This window comes from Labeo rohita, chromosome 3, assembly GCF_022985175.1.
Source record: "Labeo rohita strain BAU-BD-2019 chromosome 3, IGBB_LRoh.1.0, whole genome shotgun sequence".
Classification (NCBI taxonomy): domain Eukaryota; kingdom Metazoa; phylum Chordata; class Actinopteri; order Cypriniformes; family Cyprinidae; genus Labeo; species Labeo rohita.
The window spans coordinates 22634770-22657563 of NC_066871.1; the positions used below are offsets into that span (position 1 = coordinate 22634770).

At 34.2% G+C, this 22794-nt stretch overlaps 1 protein-coding gene across 2 annotated transcripts; it reads right to left on the minus strand.

Annotated features, from left to right (window-relative positions):
- Positions 1-281: 281 nt before the first annotated feature.
- On the minus strand, positions 282-22342 carry clcn7 (chloride channel 7). Of its 2 annotated transcripts, XM_051102621.1 has the most exons (25): positions 22132-22342; positions 21453-21527; positions 20970-21035; positions 20722-20787; positions 18759-18891; positions 18098-18207; positions 17144-17224; positions 16099-16161; positions 15935-16018; positions 15763-15856; positions 14558-14622; positions 14330-14446; positions 14027-14081; positions 13861-13921; positions 10701-10842; positions 10486-10579; positions 7925-8097; positions 7387-7438; positions 7095-7222; positions 6829-6914; positions 5068-5203; positions 4911-4970; positions 4636-4812; positions 4211-4291; positions 282-1662 (listed from the first exon to the last, which is right to left on the minus strand). In XM_051102621.1, exons 1-25 carry the CDS (start codon positions 22234-22236, stop codon positions 1576-1578), a joined length of 2391 nt encoding a protein of 796 aa, XP_050958578.1. In that variant the 5' UTR covers positions 22237-22342; the 3' UTR covers positions 282-1575. The 2 variants fall into 2 exon arrangements, with proteins under 2 accessions (XP_050958578.1, XP_050958584.1); XM_051102627.1 differs by lacking the exon at positions 21453-21527.
- Between the last annotated feature and the right edge of the window lie 452 nt (positions 22343-22794).

A 22794-nucleotide genomic window follows, 5' to 3' on the forward strand; every position in this document is an offset into this window, starting at 1 on the left:
ACGTTTGCACTACACAGATGTTTATCCAAATCAGCCATGATTATCTGAGAGCAGGGTTGCACAACTGCTAAGCAAAACCAGCTTAAACGCATTTCATGTTCCAGGAGATAAAAATACATGTTTTTTGGCAGGATTCTTATAGTACAATTCACATTTCAAAAGCTAAATATCACATTATTGGGGTCAAGAGTGTTAACATAGCCCAATTCCATGGGAAAACCACAAACTTGGCAACACTCTCTGAGAGTCAGTAAAGAGGCCTGAGGAATTCATTTGTTGATTCATAGCTTTATTAGTTCACAAAGTTGTTTAAATGCTTATAAAATTCTTTTTTTTTTTTTACTTTAAATCAACAACCATATAAAAAGTATAGATCAGCATAGAGAAAGATCATCGATCAATAAAAACAAAAAAATGTTGGCTTTAAACGAAGCGCAGAGCCTTCAGAGTCAAACTTCATAGCACACAAACAAAACAGGATGTCATGTTTATACGCTTCATCTGATGTTCAGTTAAAGAACGCTTGTTGCAATCAACGCTTGCCAATTATTTTAGCATAATCATTTTTCACTGCTCAATACTGTGATTTATTTGTTCATTTTAAAGTATAGATTTTCACAGAAAACAAATGTGGCTTGAGGCGGAAAATTCACATTCTGTAGACACAAACTATCCTCAGGAAATGTATTATGTAAAGACACTAGCTAGTTTTAAAGTCGTACCAAAACTTGCCAAGAGGCATGTGGGAAAAATAGGATTTATGCATTTAATTTTAGGGCCTGAGCTACCCTGACAGATTCGATACCAATTAAATTAATAAATCAAGACAGAAACATTTAAAAATCCTAAACAGCACTAGGTAAACAATAATGTAATGAACCATAACTGCATGTCTGTAACAATATAATATGTAGTAGTCTGTAAGTGCACATCACCAATAGGTTTCTTAATGCTACAAATGGAGATTAGAGGAATTGGTTTTATTCCACAACAGAAAACTTGCTCGTATTGTCCTGCACATTAATAACAAATAGCTTACTTTGAGCTAACAACACGAAAACCTATTTTAAACATTGGCAAGTCAGTAAGTGTTCAAAACCACAACTTCGAAAAAAAAATGCATACTGACACATTATGTCGATATACATTCTCATTGGCATGGCAATACACACTGACACACACATCTCAAGTGGTAACTAGCCATGATAAATATGTAAGGTGACACAAAATGGTGCTTTTGGAGAGGCACAATAAGCGTGGGCTCTCGAAAAGCTCATCTACTTTAAAATATTATAACTGTAATAAATAAACAGTCTCAGTGCAAAACTAACATAATGTGCTCATTCGCTGTATTTCTACAGGCAAAAATAAATGCATAACTAAGTTTGTGATAAAGGAGCAAAAATGCATTCTTCAAATAATCAAGCCCTTAAAATACTGAACGTCGTAAATTGTGCATGTTGCAGGTTTATGTTTGGCATCTTTGACATGAGAGAGAATAAGACCAGCCCCTGAGTTTTTAAGGTCCAAAGCTGGTGCTCTGAAGGCAGGGTCCAGGGTGAACTTGATGACCAATCATGTCTGAGCCAGGTGAAGCTCCTCCAGACCATCTTTACCCACGTGGTAGCGGGCAAGATCCTTCCTGGTTACCAGTCCCACAACCTTCACATCCAAAATGCAGGGAATTATTTATTAATAACATTACTGGTGATTAATGATATTCGAACGATATTCAGCAAATTTTGACTGATATGATATGCTGTTACTTTTTTGATGTTATTGCAGATAAGCAGTAATTGGTCGATATTACAGTTCTATATTATTTCTTCTATAACAGCTTAAGATGAAAGAAATATCAAAGAAAAAAGAAAGAAAGAAAAACACAATTTTTATAGCACTTTTATATATTTTTATCTCACAATTCAAACTTTTTTTTTCTCAGAATTGTATATAAACTCGCAATTGCAAGTTATAAAGTCAGAATTGGAAATTTAAACTCACTTTTCAAAATTCTGTGATATAAACAATTGTAAAAAATAAAGTCAGATTTTTGAGAGAAAAACACGCAATTCTGACTTCTTTTTCCAAAATTGCATGATATAAAACTCACAATTGCAAGAAATAAAGTCATTTGCGATAGAAAAACCCAATTTACTTTTTTTTCCTCTTAAAACTGTGAGATATAAACTCGCAATTGCGAGTTATAAAGTCCAATTTTAAGGGGAAACAAAAGACTGAAATGTTCTCAGAATTTCGAGTTTATATCTCACAATTCTGACTTAACTTGCAACTGCCTGTTACAAGGCAATTTGTGAGATATACGTCTGCACCGATAGCCTTGGGTTATACGGGCGTCCCGTGTTCGAATCCCAACTCGAGGACCTTTCCCGATCCCGCCGCCCTCTCTATCTCCCACTTTGCTTCCCGTCATATCTGATCTGTCCTGTACAATAGGCAAGTGCCTACTGTTTAGGCAAAAATTTAGGCAAAAATGCCAAAAAAATAAATCTTTACAAAAAAAAAAAAAAAGAAAAAGAATTGTGAGATATAAACTCAATTCTGAAAAAAAAAAAAAAAAAAAGTCATAATTGTGAGATAAAAAGTCAGAATTGCGAGACAAACTCAAAATTCTGAGAAATCAAGTTGGATTTGTGGGTTTGTTTCACAATTCTTCAATCCTCCGAATTTCTCACAATTCTGACTTTATAACTCGCAATTTCAAGTTTGTATCATACAAATAAAAAAAAGTTATATTTGCATCAGTTGCAAGATGCAAACTCACAATTCAGATTTTGTTATAAATTCAATTTTGAGCGAAAAAAGACTGATATGTTTCTCAGAACTGCTAGATATAAACTCAATTCTTCTCTAAATTCTTCATTTCTCAGAATTTAAAGTTTATATCTCACAATTCTGACTTCATATTATATATATAGAATATAGAATATAGACTATACAGATATATATATATATATATTTCTCAAATGGCAGAAATGGGATTCCATAGATTACACATAATATAAAAATCACAATAAATATTTATATCAATATTTTCAAAATTGCAACTTTAATAACATACGTTTTGACTTTCTTTTAAAAAATATCAAGGCTTGAAGCATGTCCAACTTTAATTGGTACACAATTCCAGTTTTGGGTAAAATAAATAAATAAAATAAATAATAATTATCTGAATTATGAGATATAAAGTCAGAATTGAGAGATTTTAACTCACAATTCTGACTTTTGAAGCCTGTCGAACTTTAATTGGTAGACAATTCCAAATTTTGGGTAAAAAAAAAAAATACAATAAGTAAAACTAAAATAAAATTTAACTTAGTTATAAATAAATAAAAAAAGTAAATAAATGAAAACATTCTTTTAAATGCTGCAAGTAAATTTAGGAATACCACCATTAAAATGTGCCCTATAAAAACTGTATTCTGAGATTTGCTAAAGATTACATTTGACAGCTTTATTATTTTTTTTATTTTTTTGAAGATTAACTTTAAAAGTATGTTAGATGACAGAAAGATCATCTCTATTTTTATAGCACATTTCATATATAAAAAGCTCAAGTTCAATACAACAAACACACACACACACACACACACACAAAAATACAACACTGACAATGGGAATTTTATGGAAGCCCTTCTCTGTTCTCTTTTCATGTTATTGCAACATTTTATCTCATAACTTTTGACTTTTTTTCTCAGAATTGTGAGATTTCAATTCTTAAACTTGCAATTCTGAGAATTAAAGTCAGAATTAATAAATAATAAAACAACAATTAAATGAAAGAACATGTAAATTAATAATAAATAAATATAAACAACTATGTTAAATGCTGCAAGTAAATTTCAGAATACCACCATTAAAATGTGCACTATAAAAATTTATTCTGAGATTTGCTAAAGATGACATTTTACATTTTTAATAAAATAATTTTATTAAATTATTAGGGTTTTGTTTTAGAAGATTAACTTTAAAAGTGTGTTAGATGACAGAAAGATCGTCTAAATGTAAAACTAGAGAAAATTAACATGCAAAATTAAACATCCAATACTGATCAATAATGATAAATTAAAAAAAGAAATTCATATAGCCCAATAATAAAACTAGTATAGTGCTAATATTTTGTGCATCTCTAAAGATTAGTTAAAACAAGCAACTAAACCACAATAAAACCATGGAATAGTGACACACTTACCCTGTTCTCATTATCAACCACCACTAGATGTCTCAGTCCTAGCGCGCGAAACAATTTAAACACGCGGGGCAGTGAAGTCTCCTGAAATCAAATATCAAAGACTAGACAGTTAATACTGCAAATGATTACACCACATGACAACCAAAATACACTTCCTGCTGGTATTTTTACAGTTGATTTGTAAATGTCATGTAAGGATTGTTTTGAGTCGTTTTAACTGGGTGCGGCAGTGGTGTTCTTTTCAAACCTCTGGCACTGTGTAATTCTAGGTATAAGCCGAAAACTGTAGAGCTTCCCATATCAGCATCATTTTATTTTATTTCCTGTGCCATTAGATTATCATGGCATTATCAATTTCACATAAACTTGCCTAAATGGCATGCAAATACAAAAATACCATCAGTCTTCAATGTAAGTTAACTGACCTGAGGCACAGTATATGGGGTCGGGTTCATGAACTCAGTGAGGTCCATCATGCACTCCCTCTCGTCCTGAGAGACGTGGATGGACTGGATGGGAGGGAACCGTGGATATGCATCTCTGAAGTCCTTCAGCTGTAGCCTCCTTTGGCTGAGCCGTGAAGACGCCCTTTCCACAAACACCTGAGACACAAACAGAGCGCTGAACAATTAGTAACAGTATTTCCTAAAAAACTGAGCATTAAAGTCCAACCAAAATATCATAATTCAGTGTTTCACACCTTATGCTTGAGAAGAACAATGAGCTGAGAGCGAAGAATAAGTCCACAGATTTTTCCTGGCTGTGGAAAGAAGACAAGCAAATGTAGTAATAATTAAAACTGAAATACACTAGTAAGAATGACAGGATCTGAAGTCAGTTTTTCACAGTTATTCCACCTCGTCGTCATTATCAGTAGTATCCACGACCACAGGGAAACCGTTGTGAATGGTGGATGTGTTGCTAAGAACGTCTACAATTCTGCCGACTTTCTCCACTCTGTTGAAGCAGGTGACTGGAGAGCTCATGACCTCTCTGTGGAGAAAACAACACACAAATGACATTAATGACATTAAAAACAATTTTAATAATTGCAATTTTAGTAAACTATAACAATATTGCACTGCACTATTGGTTGACTAATATATTTCCATAAATTTCTGTTTGGCTGATACAAATTTGGAGAGGGGCTTTTATTTTGACAGCGCTGAGAACACCTTAGCCTCATAGAAGCACTCATTCTCCATCTTCTTTAGTTTATGGTCTTCACTAGTTCTGTTTACTAATTGAAAGGTAAACATTATAATATTTTATACATATGTGACCCCGGACCACACGTATATTTGTAGCAATAGCCTAAAATACATTGTATGGGTCAAAATTAACATTTTTTTTCTTTTATGCCAAAAATAGGATATTAAGTAGATCATATTCCATTAAGATATGTTGTAAGTTTCCTGCCGTAAATATACCAAATGTAACTTTTGATTAGTAATATGTATTGCAAAGAACTTAATTTAGACAACTTTAAAGGTGATTTTCTCAATATTTAGATTTTTTTGCACCCTCAGATTTCAGATTTTCAAATAATTGTATGTCAGCCAAATATTGTCCCATCCTACCAAACCATACATCAATACTTTCAGATGATTCATAAATCAAAATTTCCAAAAACTGACACTTATGACTGGTTTTGTGGTCCAGTGTCACATATGCTGTTGACATTCAGTCATATACACATTTTTAAATAAGTCTTTGAATATCTAATAAACATACAATGCCACAATTTTTGCAAACTCTGGCAAATCCAGAAGTTACCAGATGAATAGTTAGTGTTTTTTTATTCATTTTTTGACAGCTTTATTTATACAAATAAAAAAATACCATAATAGGATTACAAAATCAACAAGTTCCTATGTAAATAAATTAATATGTAAAATGAACAAATTTATATCAAATTCAAATTATTAATTTTTTAAGTTTATACATTGGCCTTTTTTTTTTTTTTTTTTTTTTTTTTTACTAAATATTCTGTGCAATGTAGGCTTTTTAATGCTTGTGTTATCTAACTATATTGTTAAAGAAAGTCTTATTACTGTTTTCTTTGCACACAAAAAGTATTCTCGTAGCTTTATAACATTACGGTTGAACCACTGATGTCACGTGGACTATTTTAACGATGTCCTTACTACCTTTCTGGGCCTTGAACGTGTTAGTTGTGTTGCTGTCTATGCAGGGTCAGAAAGCTCTCGGAACTGAAGATGAACAAAGGTCTTATGGGTTTGGAGTGACATGAGGGTGAGTAATTATTGACAGAATTTTTGGGTGAACTATCCCTTTAAATATTTTATTACACAGTCCTTTACATCAGCCATAAGCTACCATGCTCTGTAAAATATATCAGCATGAGTCATCAGAAAATTCATATCAGTCAATCACAACACTACACCTAAAAATCTTCAGCTGACTGAAACCCAGCACTGGTATACACTTAATATAAGTAACATTTTATTATTATTTTTGTTCTCTCATCTGAGACATTAGTTATTATTAAGTTTAATGTTGCAAGGTTGTATGAACTACCTAGAACACTAGACTGAGAGTCAGTACTGAGAAGTTCAAAGTATCATATGACATGTAAGGCTGATGGGTGTGATTACCTGGCCGTCAGCCAATGCGAAGTAGGAGGAGCCTCCCAATGGAGGAAAGGAACACTCTGCAGCTTAATATGGATGTCATACAGGCCCTATAAACAACAAAAACCAGTCAGACAAACGCACTCATGTGCTGCATGCTCTAATGACACAAAACACAAATGACATGCATGATGACTAATGCTTTGTGACAAACCACAGAGCAAAAACTCCTGGAAAGACAAACCACCAGTTCTCAGGAGACAAAGACAGCCATGTATTTTGCTTCTCACCTCTATAAAGTAATCCCCCACAATCTTGGCAGTCATCAGCACGAGCATAATGGGAAAGCCATAAGTCACATTCCCCGTAGCTTCTACCAGGATTACGGTGAGACTGAGGGTCATTCTGACAATGCCACCTGTCAGATTAACACAACAAAGCCATTCTTGTTATTGCTGACATGCACTTCCTTCACAGAAATGCAGTTAGAAGTATTATAAACCGTAAGACAGCATTCCTGCTGCATTTTCTTAGAGAATGTCTAGTTGACACTAACATGACACTAAAACATCAGTAACTTACCAAGCTGGGCCGCAGCACCTATTAGAGCATATTTCCCAGGATCCGCCCAAATCTAGCAGTTTAGAAAACATGTCAACAACACAATACTGCTTTCTTCACTTGTGACCAAAAAACCAGGGGTAATTTTTTAAAATTGAAATTTATACATCATCGGAAAGCTGAATAAATAAGCTTTCCATTGATGTACGATGTGTTACGATATATACGACTATTTGAATATCTGGGTGCAAAAAAATCTAAATATTGAGAAAATCACCTTTTGAAGTTGTCCAAATTAAGTTCTTAGCAATGCATATTACTAATCAAAAATTAGGCTTTGAAATATTAACGGCAGGAAATTTACAAAATATCTTCATGGAACATGACCTTTACTTAATATCTATTTTTCTATAATAATATAGAAAAATCTATAAATTTGACCCATACAATGTATTGTTGGCTATTGCTGGTCCGTGCTATTTATGACTGGTTTTTGTGGTCCAGGGTCACATTTAGCTGAAATTAAAAAAAGGTGTTGGACGTGTAGAGCTGTACTTACTGATTGGCTAGAAGCAATATAAGACAAAAGGATCCCAAATAGTCGTCCCCAGGCTGCTCCAATGAGCAGAGATGGGATGAACACTCCTGCCGACACGGTCAGACCATACGTCCAGACAGCCAGGAAGAAATAGGCCAGAGTGAAGAGCCCCAAAGTTATAGGGTTGTAAGTTCCTGAGCAAGAGACATTCCCAGTAAAATTACAACATTAAAACAAAACTAGATTGTCCGTAAAGATGGGCAGCCTGGTTAGAAGGAATGGCTTTAGACTGGGACTAATAGGCTGTCCAGTTATGGCCCTTTTGCGATGCATACATTCAGTACTAAGATTTATATAATCATATTACTTAAGTCCCACTCTACTTCGATAATGGTTGGTTGGATAATTTCTACATCTTTCTTTATTGTTTTTATTATGTTGTTATTATTTTTATGACATATTTTATTATTTTAATTTTCTCTCTCTCTATATATGTGCCTTAAAATACTGGATGAGAAAAAAAAATAAAACAAAGCCAGTATTACAAAATATAACAATAAAACGTTTCTAAATCACTCATTTTTCTAAAGAAACATTGTGCAACAGTGACACCAGCAGGTAAAGTTACACCAAGCATCTGTGTCTCTCTCGCCTCCCCTGAGCCCATTGAGTTTTAACAGACCCCTAAAAGTGTGCCGTGAGCTTAGTGGGGGGTAACTGAGAATGAATGGGGGAAAGTCATGTGAGAGGAGGCAATGCTTCAGCGCGATATGAACGGATATGACTGGTTATGATCGGCTGCGATCGGTTCATGTGTTTGTCCACACTCTGTGTTTGTGAATCAGTCTGAATAAACAAGATAATGTTAATGGAAGACTAATTTTAAAAAGTAAGAAAACAACTCACACACTTTGATATAACCACTTTGTTACATAAAAAAAAGACTTAAAAAGGCATGAAAACATGATCTGTGGGAGCATTTGGTGAGCAATCAACTTGGTGAAATTTAAACTAAATCTGTCTGTGACTACTATTTACATAGCTTTGATGGCCTGAAAAATTCAAAAATAGCTCAGTTAACTTTTAAAAACAATAGCTGAACATTAGCTCAAAAATCAAATATATTGTTTAAATTGTTACCACCTTTAGTAATTATTTTGGAATATAAATATAAAAAAATAAATAAATAAATAAAAATATTTTTTTAATAAACAGAATATTGATTACATTGTTAATGTAAAAATATTAAAGTTTTTTTTTCTTTTTCTGATGGTATAAGCAATGTTTATTTAATCAAGAAAATATGACTGGGATATGAATTTACATTTGACTTTTATATACTGTTTGTTAAACAAGATTTTGGTTTTGGTTTGTTTGGTTCTATTCCATTGCTCTACTTTTCCATTATTTTTCTATGTAAACATCACAAGATGGACACGTTTGACTGTTGTGCTCACGTCTCGTGTCTTTTGCAGCATCTCACACGTGATGCAGCATTCTTAAAATGTGGCGCTCATGTTAAATAAATCTTGTGTTTTCCCTGTTCCACTGCCAGCGTCTTGTATTTTTCAGTGCAAAAATAATATGTCACCCTGGATCACAAAACCAGTCATTAAGTCATCTGAATGCTGAATAAATAAGTTTTCCATTGATGTATGATTTGTTAGGATAGGACAATATTAAGTCGAGATACAATTATTTGAAAATCTGGAATCTGAAGTTGCAAACAAATAAAAATAAAAAATACTGAGAAAATCACCTTTAAAGTTGTCAAAATAAAGCTTTTAGCAATGCATATTACTAATCAAAAATTAGGTTTTGAAATATTTATGGTAGGACATTTACAAAATATCTTTACTTAATATTCTAATAATTTTTGGCAGAAAAGAAAAAAATGCATAATGCATTGTTGGCTATTGCTACAAATATACCCATGCTACTTAAGGTTTTGTGGTCCAGGGTCACATATGTGAAGCTAAAACACTGTTGGAACATTGGAAGAGAATATCTTCTACATGCCCTACATGTACACACAAAAGACATCCATGCACAATCCTGCTCAATCTGTAGTAAGGTAAACATTCGTTTTTTTTTTAGCATACTATTACGCATTCCAGCTCTAGGGGGCAGTATAAGGTCACTAGCACAAAAATAATTTTAATATTACTTGTATAAAAAAAATCATATAATTATGATTTTTTGGAAATAATATAATCATATTAAATTCTAATGTATTAACAACTTGCCATATTTAAAGACCAAAAATGGTCATTGTAAACTTTGGCCACTTGTTACTGACTGTTGTGCATTCGCAGCACTCTGGGAAAGCAATCAAAGATGGCTTCTCTCCAGAGCGTAGGAACACTTTAGCCGCCTGTCAGCTGGCCTGCTTCCAGCTTGTAACTGTAAATCTGCTTTGGCAGGCGCATGCACACAAACACAAACGCTAAAAACATGCAGACACACCACATAACAACTTAAGAAGTGTTCGAAGCCTTCATGTTTCAATTGCAAGATTGATAAGATGTCCACACACATTCCCAAACCCGTCCACACCCAACCACACCCTCATTGAGACACACCTGGAGGGTTGTGGAACAGACTCCTCACACTACGCTCAGGGGTGTTGAAGAAGGCGGTGGCCATGGAATTATATTCACCATCGGCACAGAAGAGCTGTAAATGAACAATATAACAAAACATACATCTCTTTGGCATTTCAGACTATAATCTGATCTCAGATGAGTTCGGCTTAGCAGTTTATCATTTAAGGAAACATCTTTAAGTATATAAACACCTGTAGTGGATATTCCTCAGTGCTGTCCTGTCCCAACGGCTGGCAGTCATTGGAGAAATAGATCATGGCAAAGGAAACTGTAGCCGTCACAGCGGCAACCAGCATAGCCTCCATCACCTGCAGGCACGGCCGGTGGACGTACCTGAGACATAACACATCAGTTCAACATCTGAGACGCCAATGTCAATTTTTGGACAAAATAGATTAAAATAAATATAATATAATAAAATTAGCACAAAATGTAAAAATGGCATACACTCATTCAACGGTTTGGGGTCGGCAAAATTTTAAATGTTCTTTAAAGTTGGCTTTTATGCTCACCAAGTCTGCATTTATTTTAAAAAAAAATCTATTTGATTATATTTTTCAAATTCCTGTGATGGCAAAGCTGAATTTTCAGCATGATTACTCCAGTCTTCAGTGTCACATGATCCTATAGAAATCTTTCTAATATACATAGGTAAGGTCGATGAACTTTTAGTGCTTGAATATGGGGTCTGTCTTTTGATATTTTTACTTTATAACTCATTATTATCTAAAACTTCACTTTTCACACAGGGTACAAGATTGCAATGGGAGCATGAATTAGGGGAGGAGATCATTGACGAGTTTTTGATCAATGCACTAGAGAACAATCACACGTGCCCTGTTAACCGTAGGCACCGCCTTATTCAATTTAAGATTACTCATCTACTTCATTATGCTTAAACAATGCTACATAGAATTTCTCCAAATTTTTTCTCCAATATGCAATAAATGTCAGACTGTGGAAGCCACGCTCTTACATAGTTATGCTCTGATATGTTACATGTTGAGTTAAGAGCCTGATACACTTATGTTGATATATAGTGCTTTAGACATACTCAGATAAGTTTATTTCAAAAATCTCAACAACAGTTGTTGTCATATAGGCTAAACATTGCAAAGAAATTAATACTAAAGTTTTGGAAAAACACTAAAATCCCCCGTGTTAAATTGTGGTTGGAAGAAATGGTACAGTTTCATTCATTTTGTTAAATAAACTGGATCAGTTTGATAAGGTTTGGTTTCCCATTCTCCATTATGTTGATAGTGTAGTTTAAATGTGTTTATAAAATGGGTAGTTCCGGTCCTAAATTCCGATTGGCTGAGCACATTCAAAGCTGTTGTAAATAACTCCACAAATATACACCTTTGTTTACATTTGTGTGTTGCTCAGCAACCACTTTGCTGCAACCACAATCGCTTTGAGGAACTACACTGTTGGCGGAAGAGTAATGTTTTTATTAATATCGTTACACTTTATTTGCTCTATTTTATTTAGTGAAACCTTACGACATATATGGAATAACTGTTTTATAAAAGCAATAAGCCCCGTGAAGCCGTGGTTTACAGTGAATTTATAACAGCTAAGGGGGTTTTAGGCACTCCGCGTTGCCTAACAACGCCCCTCAGCTGTTATAAATTTACTGTAAACCACGGCTTTAATAATTGATTATCCTTTTACTAGTGTAGGGACCAATGATTTCCATGATGCAGAAAACGCAGGCGGAATTGCGGAATCCAGTCATAAAAACTGAATTTTATACTTTAACGCGGAATGTCACGGAATTTAGTTAATCAAAAGTAGCTCATTACAATTAAAATCAAATTGCGATATGGACTAACATTTGTAAATTTTAAGCTGCAAAACGACTATTTAAATATAATTTCTCTGTGTTAATGAATGGCACAGACCCGTGGTTTTGTTTACTACTCGTACTGAAGCGCACGTGACACAGAAAAATGCAAATACGCAGAATTTCTGAGTAAATTAATATTTCACAAGGCTATTGTAAGAATGAATGAAACTTGTTTTTATGCATTCAAATAATTAGACATGCTAGAACACAGAATTTGGCAACAATAAAACACAAGTTGGGCAAAAATAAAGCATTTCTTAGGGCCCTAAACATGTAATTTATGTTAAGCTCTTAAACTGATGTTGAATTGTTTCAGTTTCATGATTTTAATTCATTAGAGAGCCATTAAAAGGGAGTCAAGAAAAATTAAAAAGGGAAAACACACAAACAAAAACGGAATCCAGAAAAATTTAAACGGAAAAAATGGAATATGGAAAAAAAAAAAAAAAAAAACTAATGGAATGGGAAAAAATAAAACGGATTTCATAAGCCATACTACTGTGTCATGACTTAAGTCTCTAGGGTGGGGAGGGTGTTAAGAGGAATTGTCTGTTTTTCTGGTTCTTTTAATGTTTTGTTCAGTTTGAATTTTATTTTATCATTATTACTATCCTGTTTTGTTTTGCGGTGTCCTCCCTGCTTAGAATGAAGAATCATTAAAAAACCTGTGTAATGAATGTTGTATTCTTCTAAAAAAATAAATAAAAGACTTCAAACAGAAATCATTTTAATATGATGATTTGCTGCTCAAGAATCATTACTTATTATTATCAGTGTTGAAAACAATTTTGCTGCTTAATATTTTTGTGGAAACATTTTTTTTCTGGATTCTTTAATTAACAACGTTTGGAAGAACATGATTCACATAAAACAGAAATATTTTGTAACTTATTATTTGCTGTCACTTTTGATCAGTTTAATACATCCCCGTTGAATAAAAGTGTTTCTTTAAAAAAAAAAAAAGATTACTAAACCCAAACTTTTGAATGGTAATGTAAATGATAAAGCTAATATACTGGTGACACGTTTACAATTAGAAGGTTTTGTAAATGTTCAATACTACTTTTTCAGTACAGTTTCTCAGAACAGCTATTTCATATTTTTAGCGTCACCTCTTTCTCACTCTCCATCTCTCTTTCTTTACTTGTTGGCCTCAATTTAACATGCAGGCGTAACCCAGAAAAGTGTCACATGACAAGTGATTGATGTGTAAAATTCTTCAGACACATTCCATCTGCTTCTGCTCAGTAATACACCCATTCAGTGACAAAACTTAAAGTAATCATTTAGCAAATTGTCTAACCTATTGTCAAGTTTCTGCAAAAAAGATTTAGAATGGCCAAAATACAGACTAGATGGATTGCACTAAATGTAGTCATTTTTATTTTTCAAAGTGACTGGCATTTTGGCATTTTTCAAATTGGAACGACATAAGGATGAGTATTAATGACAGAATTTTCAATTTTGAGTGAACTATCCCTTTAATAGCTTAATCCTACCTTATTCTGAAAATTGTTAGCCAATAATTGATGACATTGAACAATGCTCCGAGCATCCCACCTGGAAAATAAATGAAAAATAGAGAAATAATTCAAAAGCTACTTTTCATCTTTCAACAAAATTATTATAATGTTTTATGCAAGGACAAAGAGATGTTCCCCTCACCTAAAGCTCCCATGATAATGAAGAGAGGAATTTCATATAAATTATACTGTACACTCTAAAGGAAAAAAAACAAACAAATATCACATTTAGATCAGGAATGTACTAATATAGACACAATTAAAAAAACAAAAAACAAAAAAAAAAACATGTTTTTTCTTTAATGTGATATTTTGGACTGCTTTAGAGGTCAATTCCACTTTAACAGATTTTCCTTTCGAATCTCTGTTCTGTGTAAAATCTTTGGCAGCTAAAAAGGAAAGAGACCTTGTCAGAGTAACTACAGGATATAGAAACAGAACTTACATCACCGTCAAAGCGGCCAAAGTTAATGAGACCAGGGCTGGACAGTTGTCCGGGCTTCCCATGGTAAATACTCAGGAAAAAGTTCAGTGTGAACGTGGAGATCATTGAAGCAAAGAACTACATCAAAAACAAAGCAGGATGAGGGGTTCAAACGGTTAGCCTTTGAAACTAAGTGAAACAGACAGTGCTCTTTAAAAATGAGCCAAACTCTTATTCACAATCACTCACAATTCTCCACGTCAACATCTGGTTCCAGAAAGAAGCGCCTTCCTCTAAACTGAACAGAACCCCACCTGTGCCAAAAAACCACAATGATTTAAAGATGACCCTAAACAATCTTATCCAAGAAACATTTCGAGGCAGTTTAAGAGTTTAACAGCTTTTATTCAGAGGAGCATATGATTCACTTATAGCTACAGCTTTGCAGTTTATCAGGCACTGTAACATGCTTTCTAGGGATAGTTCACTCTAGGGTTGTCCAAAGGTAGCGGGTTCGGTACTTTCGGTACCGAAATTCTAAAAAAAACGTCCATTTTCCACTCACATTTGAGCGCTGTTGAGACGATTTTTAAACATCGCTGATTGGCCATAGTGTTCACGCACTCAACAGACATGACTGTCTACAATAATAAGCGCTTCACGCTCCTCACTGAGCACTCACACATAAGCACAACGGGAGCATCTGAAAGCCACGTCTGTCAGCGGATCCATCTATATGCAGATGTACTCCCGTTGTGCTTATGTGTGAGGTATGGCCAATCAGCGATGTTTAAAAATCGGCTCAACAACGCTCAGATGTGAGCGAAAAATGGTTGTTTTTAAACTTTCAGTACTGAAAGTACCTAGCCCGGTACCTTTTTGACAACTCTTGTTCACTCAAAAATGAAAATTCTGTCATTAATTAATCATGTCGTTTCAAACGCATAAGACCTTTGTTCATCTTCAGAACACAAACTGAGACATTATGGATGAAATCCGAGGGCTTTCTGACCCTCCATAGACAGCAATGCAATTGAAACGTTGAAGGCTCAGAAAGATAGTAAGGACATCATTAAAATAGTCCATTTGACATCAGTGGTTCAACCGTAATTTTATGAAGCTATGAGAATATGTTTTGTGTGTAAAGAAAACAGAAATAACTTTATCAATTCTTCTCTTTAGCTGCATAATATTATGGTTGAATCACTGAACCAATTTTAACAATGTCCTTACTACCATTCAGGGCCTTGATTTCATCAAAAATATCTTAATTTGTGTTCTGAAGATGAACGAAGTCTTGGAACGACATGAGGGTGAGTAATTAAAAGAAATTTCATTTTTTAGTAAACTTTCCCTTTAACAATATAATAACATATTTGACGCTGGCTTTGCATAGCTTGCTTCTATCCCATGTAAATATTTGGATGTTTAAAATGATTTTCTGCATGTCTCACCAACAGGGGCTCCAAAGGCTGCTGAGACTCCAGCTGCTGCTCCTGCCGAGACAAAGTCTCTCTTCTCTGTGTCTCTGCGGAAATACTCAAATATCTGCAGGAACAGACACTTAAAGTCAGGCTCTATGTTTACCGTAAGATTCAAGCAGAACTAACAATACAGAAAACTGACCTTAAAATCTTTTTTCAGTGAAGTGCTTCTGCCTTGAGATACTCCTGCGGCTACCACTGCTCCCGAGTGAATCATGGGCCCTTCCTGTAAGAGGAGAGCAGCTGCTGAGTTCAACAATTAGCTTAAAGTCTCATTAACCTCAATTAACTGTTTTTCTATTGTACCTTTCCAACAGCGAGACCTCCAGCCACTGAGCAGATCACACCAAAGACCTTTATCGCCAGAGTCTGTGGACACAGAAGAAAACTGTTGTTATGAAGATCTATTATAAGAAAACTGAAAAACATCAATACATCTTACATAGACCAATTCGGTGTTTGAGTTTATATTTCAAAATTCTAACTTTATTCTCGCAATTCTGATGTTCAGAGTCGTGAAATAAAATAGGCAAATGTAAAATGTTATAGGTTTAAAAAGTATTTCATGCTGTAATTGTAGGACTATTACAATATGTCCCCTATGACCAGCATATGTGAATATTATGTAAACCTATCCACCTTATTTTTCCCATTAGTGTGGGTGCAGCCATTTGTAAATTTTTTTGTGTCTGGCTTCCGGTCTCATCCACGTCCAGCTATTTTTAGCTGCACAAACAGCTTGTTTTGCTGCTTGATATTTCAAACTGGTGTGTCTTACCATATTATTTTAATGTATTATCTTAATTATGAACACACTGGTTTGTAGTGCAAACTGTTTTACCGTTTACTGCACTTCGATATTCTTCTCGTTATTTCCCTATGGCGGATTATGAACCGGACGTCTAACACATTACCAGAAAACAGCTTACTTCAGCATTGAAAAATACGGTGGATTGTTTAAATCTAATTTATGCTTTAAAAGTAGAGTAATCTTGGCAGGTTTCATCCACAGTTTAAATGTTTGCGTTTATCTTCAAATGTTGTCTTTGATGAAAGTATTCTATAAAAAAGTATTTGCATTCTGATTCTGGCATCAAAAACACAACAATGACAACACAACATTTTTTTTTCTCTTATTACATGACTTTACCTATTTCCCTCTACTTGTTTCCCACAGCTGCAAGTGACGTAACTATGACGTGTACAATGAACTGGTCTATAGATACTAATAGATACTGATACAGATACATAGACATTTCTATCTGTTATATCTATATATCTGTTTTGTTCATATAAAAATCAAGCTGCCTCGTTTGTCTCATAGAAAAGCTTAAATGATAAAAAGAATCACCTTTAGTCGAACAACACGAGGGATCTTCACTCCATTCAGGTAACATTTTATTTGAGGGATTCCACTTCCTGCAGCAATGGGCTGTGAAAAAACAGACTGAATTTTAAGTAATGTTCAAAGTAAAATTATATATAACTACTTATAGTACACAATGCACTCTACCATTTAAATTATTTTTTTATTTTAATATTTAAAGTCTCTTATGCTCACCAAGGCTGCATTTATTTACAGTAAACAACAGCAATATTGTGAAATATTATTACAATTTAAAATCGTTTTAATATATTTAAAATGTTATTTATTTGTGCGATGGTTAAGCTTTAGGAGTTTTAGCAGTTATAAGTCCAGTCTTCAGTGTCACATGATCCTTAAGAAATTATTAATATAATCTTTTTTTTTAACAATTATTATTATTAATGTTTAAAACAGTTGTGCTACTTACCAATTGTGTGTAAACACTGATACATTTTTGTCAATATTCTTTGATGAATAGAAATAAACTGCATTTATTTGTGTAACATTATGTAATGGTATACTGTCACTTTTTTTGACCTTAGAACTACAATATGTCCTCTTGCTAAATATAAACATCAATTTCTTTTAAATTCTTGCTGATTCAAAAGTTCTGAAAAATCCTGAACAATGCTTAGCAGAGAAATGGCTAAGTTTGATTAAATACGCTGACAAATAGAATTTACTTCTAGTTCATTTGTGGGAATCAACAGGACAGTCGGATGCACAGCATTGCTGGATACAGTATCCAGCACATATTATGTACTTCAGAAATTGAGTAGTATTCTAGTATGCTATTCTGAACACAGCTAAATCTGCATGCTTTCTGCATGGGTACATTTTTATTAAAAGAACTTAGCAATTTCTCTGAAGTGATACTGAAGCACAGAAGGGAAGCAGAAGCCACAAAAATCTCACTCTGACAGGAAGAAAAATACTCACCTCAAAGCAAGCAACGGTGATAGCGCCAACCATCACGAAAGCAGAATTCAGCACTGCCCACAGTATAAGAGAAATTGACAGGCCGCCAAGCTCTGTGAATTTCTCAATGTCTGAAAGTCTAGTTAAAGAAACACTGAAGCCAGTAATGGCACCTGATTAAACTGAAGAAAACTTTCTATGCAATTAAATTAAAAAAGTTAGCACAGCATTAAAAATATTACTGAGCTGTATTATGGCATAATACCACAATTGTGTCTTTTTACCAAACGCTTGGCTACTGATATTTTTTTCCTGTATAATAAAAATAAAGAAAAATCATATTTTTATTTAGTTGAGTGCCAAATAATTAAACTACACAGACAGATGATATTAGAGTTAAAAAAAAAAAAAAAAAAAAAAATGGTCAATTTCCATTCTGTCTCTGTCTGTGTCGGTCTGGATCTAGATTGCCATGCAGCCATTTATGGCCAAATTATTCATGTAGTCATTTACACATATGCAAATGCATGAAATGGAATTGCATTTTGACAAATTGTTCATAAACTGCAGTGTACTGGCTCATTTTAGAAAGAAGGAGCTAATTAAAGTTTTTAGGGACTTTACATAAGACACTGATCATATTAGGTGGTTGTAAAATAGATGACTGACAAAGGAAGGATACTTTCTTTGACTGCAAAGTACTTCACACCAGCTAAATTCTCCACAGCAATGTCTATCATACATGCGATGAGACCAGTGAAAATCCCAATCAGACCACAGATCACCCATCGCGTGATCTCCAGACATCTGAAACTCTATGGATAAGAGAAACAAACATTAAATGTTAATCTATAATGTTCATAACAAATTACTGTTGCATAACAAGGGTTTTACATGTCAGTACACTGAATGAACTGCTAATACGTGGAAACGGCTTAACGCTGAATGCTGTTTCACTAATCCTCAAAATGTTTGGCATGACATATTAGTTTTGGGTCAAGCCACATTTGGAGAACATGATGAAAAAATTCACAAAAAATTTACTCACCCAACTTGTTATCCAAGATGTTCATGTCTTTCTGTCTTCAGATGTAAAGAAATTATGGTTTTTGAGGAAAACATTTCAGGATTTTTCTCCATATAATGGACTTCATTGGTGCCCCTAATTTGAACTTCCAAAACGTAGTTTAAATGCAGCTTCAAAGGGCTCTAAACGATCCCAGCCGAGGACAAAGGGTCTTATCTAGTGAAACGATCTGTTATTTTTTTTGGAAAATAAAAATTTGTTTACTTTTTAAGCACAAAAGCTCGTGTAGCACAGGTTCTGGGATGCGCGTTCACGTACTATTGAATCACGTCGAAAGGTCACGTGGATCTACAGACCCAGTGTTTACAAAGCGAACGCGCAAAGACTAAGAAAGTGCAAGTAAATGCTTTCCTCAAAAACCATAATTTTTTCACGACTGAAGACAAAGACATAAACATCTTGGATGACAAGGGGGTGAGTAAATTATTTGTAAATTGTTGTTCTGGAAGTGGACTTCTCCTTTAATGCAATAATCTTGCATTAGTATTAATTATACAGAAAACAATGTGATTGAAAAAAAGAAAGGTGTTTAGGGGTCAAATTGATACAGCACATGTACACTACCACTTTAAAAGTTTTTTACCAGTAAAATTTTTTATGTTTTAAGAAGTCTCTTCTGCTCATTTATTAAGCCTGCATTTATTTGATCCATAACAGCAAAGGCAGTAATATTGTGAAATATTTTTTGTATTTAAAAAAACTGCTTTCTATTTGAATATTTTAAAACGTAATTTATTCCTGTGATTAAACCTAAATTTTTTAGCATCATTACTCCAGTCTTTGGTGTCACATGAACCTTCACAAATCATTCTAATATGCTGATTTACAGTTCAAAAAATATTTATTTATTTAATTATTATTATTATTATTATTATTACTATATTATCAATATTTAAAACAGCTAAGTACATTTTTTCAGGATTCTTTAATGAATAGAAAGATCCAAAGATCAGCATTTATCTGAAATAAAAAGCTTTTGTAACACTGTACATTATACTATTAAAAAGCTTGAAGTCAGTATAATTTTTGTTTTTTTGGGAAGAAAATGATAGAAATTAATCATTTTATTTAGCAAGGATGCTTTAAATTCATCAAAAGTGATGATAAAGACTATTTCAGATAAATGCGGTTCCTCTGAACTTCATATTCAAAGAAACCTGACAAAATTCTACTCAGCTGTTTTCAACATAATAATAATAATAATAAAACGTTTTTTTGAGCAGCAATTCAGCATATTAGAATGATTTCTGAAGGATCATGTGACATGTGACTAAAAATTCAGCTTTGAAATCACAGGAATAAATTACACAGTGAGCAGAAGAGACTACTTTTGGAAACATTAAAAATCTTACTGTTCAAAAACTTTTGACAGGTACAGTACATAAACCAACAATTAAAAAACCGCATAACCGATTGTGAAATGCCTCAGAAAAAGCCTTTATATGAACAGCTTACGAAGCACACATGATCTAAGTTAACGGTTAAACTTTTCCCACAGACACTGAACCAGAGTTTGTCATCTCCACCTCTAATGAAACTCTCTGATGGTTCTACTGACCATGTGACTCATCCGTCTCTCTTCCTCCAGAAACAACTGATTCTCGCTGTTATCATAATCAAGACTCTGAAACACAAAAAGCATTAGGTTTGACATTTTACATCCCAGCTCTTCAAAGACAGTTCATTTAAAGAATACATGTAGCATTCTATATAAGTTAGAAACCAACAGATTTTTCAAAGCATTTTTAACAGACACTCAATTGAAAGAGAAGAGGGTGACTGAAGGTCAGGTCTAGATTCAATTACCTCATATTTGAGGGACAGCAGCTTTTCATTGTGAGGGATTTCCTTCGGTCGACTTCTCACAATGTCCTGCGTGATTCGGGAAAAAAAGACTCAGTTTTGCCCGGCCGACATTCATCAAGGGCACATACAGTCATTCTATGCTCATGCAACCAGAATAGAACAACACTTTATTTAGCTACATCAACATGAGAACATGGGACCTCATGACAACACGTTGGCAACATAAACTCACAAATGATCAAGTACAACGTGCAATGGCTGATTTGAGGAGAGACGTCAACTACGCTCATGCGCAACATTCAAAGCATCCAAACCACAAACAACTTGAAAATAAAACTGAAACTAAAGCTATGTGTCAAAACAGTGAAGCCACTTTTTTCTGGACTGGACTATAGGCTTTTATGTCTGTATTTCCAATAATGTTTTGTTTTTCCACATCTTTAAAAAAATAATAAAAAGGAACTGATGTAAAATAGATTTTACCTCTTCGGGTGTGATTTCCTCCTCAAGGTCCACAGTGCTCAGCCTGCCTATATGAAACATAGCTCCCCCGGATAACTATGAACCAAATATATTACATTTATCAAAAGTCTACTTTAATCTACATGTAGAGTCAGTCTACAGTGTGCATACTGCACAAATATCTGCTGTAAAAAAACAAATGTTGTTGGTACAAGTCTTTGTGACACTGTCTGGAATATCTCATTTTTTAATATCTTAATTTCTAGCTGTGTTCCTGGCTGTAATCAAGAATCAACCCATCCAATGTAGGTCATAGGATAACAGATGCTTGCAGTTTCTTAGCAAAATAAGAGGGTTAAAAGAAATGGGAAGTTAAAATCCAAATATCCAGAGTTGCAAAACACCCTGCAACTTGCCACTAGGTAACACAAGTCCTTGCTAGGGTAAAGAAACACGGTTTATCCTCTAATAAATCTGAGAACTTATTGTTTTCATTTCAACGCTGTAACGACTGTAAGTTAGTGTATTATCATGCTATGTCAACAAGTCAGCACACTAACGTTACCTTTGCATGCTTAACAAGCATGCTTGATTTAATCAGCAGGGCAAGTATTTCATAAAAGCATAAGTCAAAACATTTCATATTGATTGCTGAGTTCTATATATGTTATATTTTGCAGTCTGATGGCCTGTCTGGTACCTGTTTGTTGTATTTCGCCTCCTCGGCTCCGTTCAGCAGTGGCGTTCTCTCTCCGCGATCATCGCCTCGGCTAGACCACGACACTTTCTTCGTGATGTTGGCCATGTCTACGCTGCCAATTAATTATACATCAAACCTGCTAACTGTAGAACTACTGCGAACACTTCTTCCCCATGACTAACAATCATAAGCGATCTCGTGACCAGTGTACGGAAAGCACAGACGTCCAAGAAAGAAATTGTTTACAAAGGAATTCTGGGAAATGTAGTTCACAGTTAACGTTCGGTAGTGACACGGTTCTGTTATAACGGTTAAAACATGTTCATAACGGTCGTATCTGATATTTTCGATTGCATTTAGTTAGCAATAGCTAAAATAATGAACCACTAAAATAATAAACGTTTCCAACAACAGGTTTCTCCAAACACTCCCAGTCCTCAGATGTCTAGATGTCCTTGACCAGCAACCAGCAAAGGACCAGCTTAAACCAGCATCAAAACCTACCTAACCAGCATATGCTGGTTTTTTCACCAGGGGCTACAGAATCGCCCAATTTCTAAAGAGATGCCTTCATTAACTCGCAAACCACGGGTAGATTTATTCATTTATTTCAGGACACCTTTACTTATATCTATCAGGTACATTATACATTTTTATTACTAT

Excerpts from the sequence above, each read along its gene's own strand:
- clcn7 (XM_051102621.1), bottom strand. The coding sequence starts at position 22,236 with ATGGCCAACATCACGAAGAAAGTGTCGTGGTCTAGCCGAGGCGATGAT. Across the intron at positions 14,447-14,557 it reads AGATGTTGACGTGGAGAATT|TTCTTTGCTTCAATGATCTC; the intron begins GTGAGTGATTGT and ends TTTTTGATGTAG. Across the intron at positions 7,223-7,386 it reads AGGTGCTGCGGCCCAGCTTG|GTGGCATTGTCAGAATGACC; the intron begins GTAAGTTACTGA and ends TTAATCTGACAG.